We start from the raw sequence: 12714 nt of genomic DNA, 5'->3' as shown, positions 1-12714 counted from the left end.
TTCACCTAAATTAACAACGTCGCGGGTGATCAGCAAGAAATGGGTCTGTTCAGCTTGTGAATACGTGTATTAGATGCAACCGATTTGTAGGAGAGTCAACTACTCTAGAAAGGTCTCATTTCAAGACCCCGTTTTGTGGGATAGAGCGTACATCCCGATACCATATCACGGGTGGTAGATGACTCTCGGTAATGTGAAGTAAGGGTGGACACGGGATATGTCTCTGACCCGCGTCCGTTCAATTGACAGAGACAATTAAATACACTTGCATTCAAATCGTCTTGATTTATTTATTCATATATCACAAAACCGTCTTTTCGTTTATATTTTAGCATCTGGGAAGGTTCTAGAATACCGATCCGGTTGAAACCGGCAGAATCTAAGTATAGACCAAACGCGGGAAAAACCGTGACGTCATCATTACGGTACCACCCGGTTAGGGTGGTGCTGCAGGGTGGTGCCTTGATTTCGTCGATCGGTACCCCACCCACCCCTATAGAATGGGGAATTGCCACTAGAGAGTGTATTGGCTGCACTCAATTGGGAACCCTCTGTGACGTCGATCGGTAACACCCTACCAAAGGGTGGTGCCAGGGGGTACTATAGGGACCGCAGAACCAAATGATTTTCCGAAGTTACCGCAAAAGCTGAATTGAAATAGTCTTTGTAAATCTGCCAATTCCATATTCCAAATTTAATATGTTGACATGCGATGGCGATAGATTGGTGTATTTGATTGAATTAAAAATTATGTATAAAGCCTGATATCAGTGTTTCTGGTTTAGCGTGTATTGACCAAATGGCGACATCCTTCCAAAATATATCAAAAATATAAAAACAGGACAGCTACCCACAGTAATGATCAAAATTAATGTAGGCCGCAAGAGGTGATAGTGATATTGAGATACACTATACTAATATATACATTTGCACAGTTTATCTATGAACTCATCGATAAAATACAGATAGCAGTAATTTTCCAACTAATCATGTATATGTGTTTGATTGTTTTAGATTTTACGTCATCGTTACAGTTAAGGTCATGTGCACGTGGTGACGGTATCTACGGATGATGGGGTCACTTTCAATAAGCATGATACTTGACCAGGTCATATTTTACAGGAACCGGCCAATCATACTTCACAAAACAAGAAAGGGGAAAAAAACCACTTTTAAGCTTAAATACGTAAATGAGTCCCATTAAATAACATGTTTCCGTAAATATCGTAACGAGGTCCCATTTTGAGGCTAATTAACATCAAATGTTAGGCTGTTGAAATCGCACTTGTCCGTGGTCCGTCCTGAAACAATCCTTGTGTTATTTCTCAAGAAATGTTTGACTAATATTTCTCAAAATAATCTTTGATGTTTCCCTTAGTTCCTTATCGGTGAATGTTTCATTTTGAGATAAGCAAGTCAAAATGGCAACTACTCCGCCATCTTTGATTTTGACAGTTTAAGTTAGTTTACGCAATTTCTAAAGAGGTGCGCGACAGATTATTCCCAAATTTCATATGAAGTTTCCAGTTTCCCCTTTGGTCGTATCTTATTGTGCATGTTTTAATTTGAAACAGATCGGAAAACTTTACAGATCATTCTCAAACTTTATCACAATGTAGACTTATCCTCGCATTAGTTATGCATACTAAGGTTTGAGCTTCAAGTTGCTTGAATGGAAGGAAAACATGGTTGCTAGAAAACATTATTCTCTCATGTGCTACATATATATATAACACGATACTATTTTAGGTCAAACAATAACCTAACTTTGAAAGAATGCTGGAAAACCCATCTGTAAGGAGTTTTAATAAAAAGTGACCCCAAATCAAAGCGGGACACACAAACATTACTCATGCACACTTACTCAAGGGTGACGCCCAGCCTTATTGTTTAGCTTGTGATACCCAATTCATTATTTGGATATTTATCTTCACGTGTAGTTATATGAAACATGTTTGTGATATTTTTTATTGTTGACAAGATTATAAATCAATAGCAGAAGAGAAAAGAGGAGAAAGTATCTATAATATGTAAATGTAACGATAGAAGACGCTAAGATCGCTAGCACTCTTGTAACGCTTTCCATTCTTTTCCTATAGGGACATTCACCTTTCTATTAAATCTTCTGCCCAAAGGGAAAAACCCACAATCTATTTTTGATTTGGTTCCGTGGTCCCTTTAGGTGGTGTCTCCCTAACTCCCACACCTCCATATGTCTGAAGTTGTTGCGAGGACGTTAAACCACACACAGACAAACAGACCTGTTTCATTGTGTTAAACGAATTTGCTGTTGCACGTGTCATCTGAAGAAAGTTGCCTTGGGAGACATCGCCTAAATTAAAGAGTATAAAGTTAAAAATCGTTAATGTCTTCTGCTTAGGAATCATTGAAGAGAATGTAGGTCTATAGTCTATACCTTAATAATTATATGTAATTAAACATTATCACATTCACTGTTATTGTTACCCACAATGAATATTGTTTCAATAGCTAGTTGGATAATAAGTTTCTGATTTTTTAAGGGGACACATGACATTAATATTTTAATGCAACGCAAACTATCCTCCGATGCATCACGTCAAAACTACTGTTGATAACAAAGGTGATAGTAAGCATTTATTCAGTCATTTTTAGAACAGGGTGCATGTGATAACATATTCAATTGTTGGGGACACATTACATCAGCTATATAAATGTATATTCTCAGTATTAGGAACATAGTTGGAAACGTGATATAAATACAACGACACTAGTTGACTAAATCAGACCGGGCAATACGACTCACGAGGTACGATTGTTTGTACCACTTCATATTTTCCCTTAACTGCTTCAAGTAACAGTATGGAAAAACCTACATATTTCTACCACGCGACCTCACCAGACAATGAACGTTTGATAAAAGAGAGTGATCGCCTGAAACCACAAAAACATCAACACTCAAAATGGAAATGTTTGGTAAAAAACTGCCCTGAATATGCATCGGTACCAGACGGGGTGTGGTTATCTGCCACACTGGAACACGGGGCTCTGCCATTCTTTTCTCCTTATGGCGCTAGACGGGTGAAGATTCCTATCAAAAGCGTGATACAACAGCTTGGAGGAAAGGTTAAGTTATATGAAGGCGTTACTGTTCGATCAAATCGAGATGAAACATACGTCAGGTTGATGCTTGTGAGGGAAGACGCAACGTTTGAAGTATTGCAGCACATGAAAGAACTGGATGTCGCCGACAATCCGTGCTTAAAGCTGACAGGGGAATACAGAGTTGCGCGTCCACCAACCTTGATAGATGTATATGTGCCGTACCCAATCGATATCAGTAACTGGGATAATGGTATGTATATTCTACTTAAGTAAAAAACATTTAAGTTGAATTATTTCAATAGCTCTCCGCAGAATCAGCGTCGATTTTTTATTGTCTTCACTCTATGACACATTGAAAAAACGGAGAATAGACCTGCTGTATGCCACTGCCCGTGTATCGTAAAGGCGACCAATGTGGAACCCCCTAAATTATCTGGATTTTCTTCCAATCCTTCTAAGGATGGGAACTTTTGTTTCCCGATTCTTTCTCTTCTATTTACCTTGTGTTTCAGGCGGTGTGTCCCAGGACACCCATCCTCATGACCCTAGCTGTTGCAAGGTGTGGTTTGGTTTTATATTGTTTAGCGTCTTATTAACTGCTAAGGTAATTTAAGGACGTGCCTTATGTGTGTTGATCGCGCGGATCTGGTGCCGACTTTGTAGTGCTTTCTCACTGAAAAATCATGCCGAAGGCATCCAGCACAGCATTTCGACCGGTCACATTTTACTTACAACGGGTGAACCAAATCGTGTTATTAACAAAAATGCCAAATGTGAGGTGTTGCCAAGCAAGGCGCTATGAAATAACAGGTAGTTAGAATGAGAGAGGAATATAAAGATCCCAAATATTTCAATGGGTGCAGCAGATTTATTTTGTGTCCCAAATTCTGCAGGGGGTAGGGGAGTAGGGGATTCCCACATTTGTCTCCTCTTACGATACAAACATTGGGTAACAGCAGGTATATTCTTTTCTCGATCCTCTATCTGAAGGGGTGGGCTGTTGCGTGGACGTTTAATCCCAAGCAAATAAACAATACACCCCTTGACACCATGACGAAGGCACCCAGCAAAGTATTGTACCCGGTCACTTTATACTGGCAATGGGTTAACTATTTGTTGCGATAACCATACATGCTGACCATTTATAAGTTATATTTTTAGACCTTTTAGACTTTTGCAAAAATGTTAAACCCCATTCAAACAAAATCTGGTCGTCATATTTATTGACAAATATGTAAATCATACTTTTTTCCTTTTGCCCCTGTGAGGGAGGCTTTGGGTTCAGTCCCCTGGCCGAGACATACCAAAGTCTTTAACAAAAATGGTAGTTTCTACTTCTGCTTAACGCTCAGCAAATTAGGAGTGGGACGTCTGGTTCGCCCGTTGTCAGTAGAATGTGACCGGGTGGGATGTCCTGCTGGGTGTCTTTGGCAGTATGTTTCAGTGAGGTAGCACTATAAAGTCGGTATCAGTTCCGCGATATCCCAAGTAGACAAACACGAACATATCGCAGCCTCCCAAAAAACACATACGCATACACTACACGCATGCATCTTGCACACAGGGGAAGCCGTCCTTAGCTGTTAATAGATCGTTAAACAAAATAAAACCAAACCAAACCATACTTTTTTATGTTCAAATACAGCATATAATGGTTTAGTTTGCTTAATTATACTTCTTAGAAAAAACCCGCTGATTGTTAGCTATTTTGCAGTTACGATGACGTGTGTTTTTGTCTGTATCGTTAACAATAAGTGTGAACGCTTAAATACAATCGAATTGTTAGCCATTTTGTAGTATAGTTAACGTGTGTCTATGTTTGTATTGTTAACAATAAGTGTTAACGCTTAAAAAATCGAATTGTTCCAAGGTAGGCATCAGGAGTTAATCCACATGATCAACTGAATGAGAAACGGTATTTGTCACGTGGATAATCAGACCATCGTAACTTTCAGATGACAGCTGTAAAGATACACTGTCAGTAGTTTGGCTATGGTCAATTCGGAATATCTTTAATGTTGAAAGAATTATGTAGTTCGTTTACAAATTGTTCCTTCGTCAGTAGTCGAGTTGACACTCTCATATTAGTGTAGGTTGGTGTATTAACTCTTTTACCCCTAGGTAACTTTTGTTAACTCTACCATACATTGATCTGGATGAGTCCATTCTGGTCTACATTGGTGAAAGGGTTAAGTAGCAGTCATATCTACACTGATGTACGAGTAAGAGTAAAAAGTGGTAGCATCATTCCGCATGATATTTTAGTCAGTTTGTTTACGAATCATAGTTATCCGAAGGATAAGTGTCTTTTTTCATGGAATCATGTCTTTGTTTATTGCAGTCAATACCTGGCCGGACTCCGGCACAAGGGAAAACAACAGACTTGAAAGGATATCCGACACCGTTTAGTCTCGTCAAAGACACCTTATTTTGTGTGATTCTTACACCTACTGTACAGGAGCTATTTCATTTGTCGCCAGGAGAAGTGATTTCGAGTTGATTCAATCGTTAACATTTATTCAGAGTTAACAAAGAATACATACTGTCATTATTACTGCCAATATCCTGCAGTACACCATTCAGTGATTTAAAGCAACGAAAGGACGATGATTGAATAACAACAAAAAATAACTGAAAGGAAAATAGACTGTAAAATATCAGCATATGTATTTAATCGCAGTAAAACTAGAGGGAAATTTAATTTAAATATGGTTTCCCGTTATTTTCGGTATTTATTTAAGTGATATCATTACACTTTTATTATTATTTCACATTCAAAATGTTGACAAAAAGCAGCAGACAGTGCGATGTAAAAGGCACTGTCATTGCACTTTGAAAGAATATAAATGTTCATTCCGACTAATATTAATTTATGTAAGGCTATGCAGTTTCTTCATGTGCAATACATGAATGTGTACTTTTAAATGAATTATTTTGATTTAACGTCTTTTGAGTCCATTTTGACAATTTAGGCCGCAGATGACGTTCCTATGTCAAGGAGGCCGTTAAACACTTACAAACGATCTCAGAATTTCATATTTCCTCTAAATATATTTTCAATGCATAATTTCTTTTATTTCAAAATACACTTTGAACTGACATTATTCTTCATCAAATTTAAATTGATTACTCAATACATTAAAAGTAATTACCGACCCGTCTTTTATTGATGTAAGGGTAAACAGTTAATTACTTATGATATTCATATGCTAATAGATATAAGTTTTACGGCATCTTCAATCGCTTTATTACAGCTTGTTGTGATTATATTTCTAGATGTAACTTTATGGTAATTTACCAATCACTAAAACATTGTAGTATTATCAAAATGTGTTAAAAAGAGTTGTGTCTGTGTTTAATTTTGTATCCTTTTTTTGTATCCACATAATAAACTTATGAATATTCATTACACCTTTGATCTGATCCATATCAGATATGATCCGTATCACTTAATTTGTTGTTATTCGATGTAACAGTATCCGGAGTTTAATCTTTTCGTCACGTGAGACGAGATTATACTTGACCTATTTTCGACCGACCTTTATTCGTCGTTGTCGATCGGTAAACAAATCAATAACGTTTTGCAGGGTGGTTTCATAGTCAAAAGCAATTCATTCTTGTGAGTTATTTGGATATCCCCCTGAATGGCGGGGCCAAAAAGGGTCAAATTGGCTACGATTCCAACAATTCTCCTCTTCGGATCCACATATGATGGAATAAATACTCTTCATGGATTGAGACTCAAGGTGCCTTGTCAAAATTGAGCAGTTAACACAAGTTTAAATATGGAAATATCCTGATTGCTTTCTCAGTTCGATTATCACATTGTTTGATTTCGCTGTCTTAATAAGATGTGGTGATTCGAGGAATGATCTTCAGAGGTGAGCCGTCTGTTGACTTGAGGGTTTTTCGACCGTAGTGCAATGATTAACCTAAAAGGAGCAATGACTTTTTTTTACAATTTTAGATCTTTCTCTCTTACTTGTCCAAGAAAAACAGGAATTGACCCGTGAAAAGATAAACTTGCTTTCCTAGGGGGAACGAGAGGACGTGTCTCGATGTGTGTTGTTTAAGGTTCATGTGTGTATGTGTGCAGGAGACAGGGTATGTTGAAGTACTTGCCTCCTTGTGATATCGCGGATATGATGCCGACTTGATAGTGCTACCTCACTAAAACATCATGCCGAAGGCACAAGCACAACATTCCGCCCGGTCACATTATAATGATTACGGAGGAACCATTTGTTGCCATTACCCTAAATGCTGAACTTTAGGAATAACAACTACCATTTTTAAGGACTTTGGTATGTCTCGGCCTGGGGACAGAACCCATTGCCTTCCTCACCTGGGCGAACGCTCAACATTCAAGCCGAAAATGAGGTGTTGCCAAGCAAGGCGCTAGGAAATAAAAGGTAGTTAGAAGTACAAAGAAAGATAAAGATCCCAAATATTGCCGGAAAGATAGAGAAGGGAAATATGAAAAGAAAAGACATAGACATCAAGGGTTGAATTAGGAGCAGCCTATCAATTTTGGTTTCTTAGGTGTCTAATATGTATAAGACACCGAGTACAAGTCCAGATTCTGCAGAGGGCTCTGTATGATACAACAGATCAATCATTTACCGACACATGTAAAGGTTCAAATAATCTGTTCGTGTTTTGTCCATTAAAATATCACAGGTACTATGAGATGACATCAAAAATTAAGAATGACGACATACATTTTTTGACAACAATAAAGTATCTTGTATTCGATTCGTTATCAGTTGGGATGGAATTTATTAAACTTGCTGCTCTTTTTTTGTTGTTGTTCGTTGTAGCATATCAGAACATATAAGTAACATTACATATACAATTGCGTGTCAATAAATACACATCACACTGATAATAAAACTCATTCTCAAACATTTAAACATGTGTGACCAAATTTCGTTGAAATCGCACCATTTTTTAAGGCAGTTATTGCATGGAAACTATAATGACAAACGGACGTGCCCAAATTAATATCCATTGTTTTCGTTAAAAAAGAGGTTGATAAAAAGTGTGAACCTCTTTGATTTCTCTTCCCTCCTACATTCATTTAAGCAGTATTCACGGGAACGACACGCGCCTTTTCAAGAATAATAGAGTTTTTGAAGCCGTCGGACTGCTTTCACTTCACTTCCTATGAAAGTACGTAAATAGGCCTGTTGTACCCACTCTATGCGGTAGGAGGCAACTGACGTCGGCCCCTGTAGTATCTAGGTATAAGAAGTCATATTAGAAGAAGTCATTGAAGAAACGAACATTTATCTGCGGCCCATCGGATCTGTATTTAGTTTTCTCACCTCGCTATTCTCTCTTTCGAAAGTGTCTCCCTAGGGTGCCTCCACATGACCTTAATTGTTTCGAGGACGTGCCACCCAATACAAACAAACACAATTATGGTTTCATACGGAAGTCGAGGTATGATCAGCGGTTTGTTTGTATGTGGTTTAACATTCTCGCAACATCTATGATCTTATGAAGACGAGTGCCTAGGGTGACACTGCCGGAAAGATAGAGTAGGGAAATATGAAAAGAAAAGACATAGACATTAAGGGTTGAATTAGGGGTAGCATATCAATTTTGGTTTCTTAATTGTCCAATATGCGGAATGTGCACCTTCCAGATTTAGTAATAGATACTGGACCAACAGGATTAGAAAAACCTTTTCCTTGGGGTAAAATAATTAATCGAAACCCCCGGGATAGAGTTGATTAAACACTCGTGAAATCTCGGTTTTGGTTTCATTTTTATTTTGTTTAGCGTCTTAACAACTAAGGTCATTTAAGGACGTGCCTCCATGTGTGCTGTGTATGCGTGCTTGCGTTTGTGTGCAGGAGGCAGGGTATGTTGGTGTATTGACAACTCTGCTGACCTTGCTACAATAATATTCCCAGTCAGGACTCGAGCCATACTTCCAGTCAGTCTCTCGATGATCTCTACCAGACTACATAATAGGGCAAATATACAGCCATACACCCCTTGTCTCGATGACGCGCTACCAGAAAATTATCTCGGGCAAGCCGTATGCCCTACGTCTTTGAAAAGTACTGGCCGCTATGGAGGACTTATAGTATACAATTTACATGCTATTTCACTTCGAGTCAGCAGAAGGTTCAGACTGGATTTTGCTAATGTGTTATTTATTAGCGCTAGCTTTAACGTCCTATTATCTCATCGAATGACATGCTCCATCTATGTAATGTATGCGTGCAACCGCGTATGTGAGCTGGAAGCAGGGTTTGTTAATGTTTTTCTTACTTGCGACAGTGCTTCCTCGCCAAAGGCAACAAGCTCAGTATTCCACCCGGTCACATTTCATTGACAATGGGTAAACTACTTGTTGCGATAACGCTAAATGCACAACGTTGACCAAAAAGGAGGCATTGCCAAAGAAGGTGTTAGGGGAGAAAAGATTGATAGGAAGCAGAGAGAAAATATAAAGATCCCAAACGGGTTCCCATCGATATTTTTGTTGTTTTTCTTTGTCCTGTTAGCGGAAGACAAAAAAAATCCCTAACATTTGTAGGGGGANTAGGGCATCTATCTGTTCTGTTCGGCGTTGTCTTCATAGGCACATCTTGTTAGGCTGTTGTCATAATTTGCTTTGATTTTCCAATATTTTGTTTAGAGTTTAAAGTCCTAGCAACAGTAATGGTCAATTATAAAGACGGTTGCATTAGGAGTCAGTTAACAAGAGAAACTTACAAAGAGAGATCCCGAGTTTTTACCAACTTTATTATGTAACAAACGTTCGCCTATTATGATGTTGGTGCACGGATTGTTCGTAATAACATGTGATGAGTAGAAAGCAATGATACATTCTGAATTGGACACAGCCTACCACATTCCGGAATCAGAAATGGAAGCGAGACAACTCGTGTTCGACTATATGAATACGTACCTACTAGAGACTGAACTGATCATGTCGTTTAAGTCGTGTAAATCAAAGTATGTTTCCCTAATGTTACCTTCCTTAATAATTATAAATACCTGATTTTATAGTGAAAAGTTAAATAAATCTATATCATTTGTGAAAACCGAGAGATTACATTGATATTACCATATATTATTTCTTGAAACAACAAAATAATTACCTTGATAGTACCTTACTCAATTCATAAAAATCAATGGAGATCGCATTGGCATTACCTACTTCATAATACTGTTATCATTCTTAAAAATGACACTTTTTATTCCCTGCTTAACCTTCAGCATTTAGCGTAATGGCAGCAACTTCTTTTGTAGATTGTTTTGGGACAAAAGGAGAGGTCAGTTTGTCCCCTACATTATTTTACAGGACTTTCGCATTTGACTGGAATTAGTACTGTGCGAAAGGTTTGTAAACTTCCGTTGTTTTTTATGTCTATTTATTGCGGCGCTGGCCGTAGCCATACAAACAGAGGATATCAGCAAGTCAGACTTCACACATTCATTTTAACATGTTTTATCTTCAAAACATTAAAATACACTTAAGATGTTGTTTTGTTTTGGTTTGTCTAACGTCTTATTAACAGCCATTGTCATTCAAAGACCTGCCTCCATGTGTATTGTGTATGCGAACATGTGTGTATGTGTGTTTGTGTGCCGGAGACAGGGTATGCTGGTGTATTTGCCTCCCTGTGATAGCGTGGATCTGATGCCGACGTTATAGTGCTATCTCACTGAAATATCATGCCGAAGGCGCCCAACACAGCATTCCGCCTGGTCACATTATACTGACAACGGGTTAACCAGTTGTTGTCATTACCATAACTGCTGAACGTTTTGCAGGGAATAATAAATACCATTTTAAAGGAATTGGTATGTCCCGGCCTGGAGACAGAACCCATTGCCTTCCCTCACCTGGGCGATTAGGAAATAAAAGGTATTTAAAAGTATGGAGAAATATAAATATTGCAGGGGTGCAGCAGATTTATTTTGGTCGCTTTTGTGTTCCCGAGTAAAGGGCATAAAAGCAAATTCTGCATGGGGCGATCGTTCAACAAACGTGTAATTCAAGTAATGAAAACATTTCATATAAAAAACATGGCGTTATATTATGATAATAATTCCACTTTGAAATTAGTAAAAAGTATAGCGTATAACTAGTTAACATGACATGTCCAATTTTCCATCAACACATTCAAATCATATAGGTCCACATTGGTATATAGAGATTGCAGAACAAAGTCGAAACAATAGAGAACAGGTTATTTTCGCTTTTAATGTGTAGCGTACGATAGAAACTTTGTTGTACGATATCATACAGTTAGTTAAATAAGATTTTATATTTTTATTTTTGCTTTGTTCGCAGGTCATAAAAAGACTGGTGCTCCGAAAGACACCGGCAAAGATAAAGACTAAGATGGAAAGAAAAGATAATGATCCGAAGTGTTGCGCTAAGGGCAACAGATCAATTTTGATTTCTTTAATCGCTCAGAAGCAGAAATCACATATGGAAACTCCTTTGTTATGCATTGGTTGAATTCAGGTGGTGATTATAGCTCAGGTAGTCCAAGAACATATTCAAAATACAATGCAAAAATGTTCTTTCACAGATGTTTGTTTATTTCATCATGGTATACTAATTTCAGATCACAGATATTTTAATTGTGTTATTGACGTAAACCCTTGCTTTCTTAAGTTTGGAAGCGGATATTTTAAGCAAACTAACTATAGAGCGAGTTTATTAATGGAACCAAATTGTACGGTCATACATGAATCCGGTGTTTATTTGACCGGAGTGACTAGGAAAATCCTGGATGCCTTCGGCATGATATTTCAGTGAGATAGCACTATAAAGACGGCATCAGATCACAAGGAGGCAGGTACACCAACATACCCTGCCTCCGGAAAACATGCGTACGCGTACACAACACACACGGAGGCTCATCTTTAAGTGACCTTAGCTGTTAATAGGACGTTAAACAAAATAAAATAAAACCAAACCAAACCAAATTAATATCCAACTGATGTATTTTTGATATTGGCACGATGGCTTGGAGAATTCCTTTTGTACGTGTGGGCACATCTTACGCCGATCTTCGCATATTTGTCTTATTTTATTTGGTTTACTGTATCTATTGACCAATTTTATAGGTGAAATCACCTGTATATGTGTGTGTTGCGTTCCTCTTTGAACATATTTCTTATACTAAAGGTTCCCCTTGTATTCAATCCATTTTTTTCCTGCAGAAGCATTTGCAATCTACCTCGCCATTGAACACATCAAAGCCAATAATGTACCGAAGTCAGTCATCTATTCTGACTGGAATACCAGATAATAAAAAGGCCGATCGCGCCCCCGAAGCGGCTTTATCACTTCCACCTGATGATTTTAAACTTTCTTTTACAGATTTGAACCCGTAATAACGAATTTGGTAAAATCAAAGTAACAAAATAATTGGAATCAATGCGCAACAAATGAAACTCCGTAAAATCCAAAATCCAATGATATCCATAGATAAAACCGCCGAGACGAGGTGGTCCTTGCCCGTCAACGGATGGGCCATTCATACATTACTCATTTTCATTTATTAAAACGCGAGGAACAACCTCAATGTGTAGCAGGCCATGAACCATTTACAGTAAAAGACTTGTTATTAGATTGCACTGACCTTCAAC

General features: G+C 38.0%; 1 protein-coding gene across 1 annotated transcript; it reads left to right on the top strand.

Moving 5' to 3' along the window:
* Positions 1 to 2727: 2727 nt before the first annotated feature.
* Positions 2728 to 6849, top strand: LOC110449330. Its single transcript, XM_021496112.1, has 2 exons — positions 2728 to 3334; positions 5426 to 6849. The coding sequence occupies exons 1-2, from the start codon at positions 2842 to 2844 to the stop codon at positions 5491 to 5493; spliced, it is 561 nt and encodes a 186-aa protein (XP_021351787.1). The 5' UTR covers positions 2728 to 2841; the 3' UTR covers positions 5494 to 6849.
* The last annotated feature ends 5865 nt before the right edge of the window (positions 6850 to 12714 follow it).

Source organism: Mizuhopecten yessoensis, unplaced genomic scaffold (assembly GCF_002113885.1).
Source record: "Mizuhopecten yessoensis strain PY_sf001 unplaced genomic scaffold, ASM211388v2 scaffold4571, whole genome shotgun sequence".
In the NCBI taxonomy this organism is placed as follows: Eukaryota; Metazoa; Mollusca; class Bivalvia; order Pectinida; family Pectinidae; genus Mizuhopecten; species Mizuhopecten yessoensis.
Note: the sequence above shows the minus strand (reverse complement) of the source record. Positions and strands in the feature narration are given on the sequence as shown.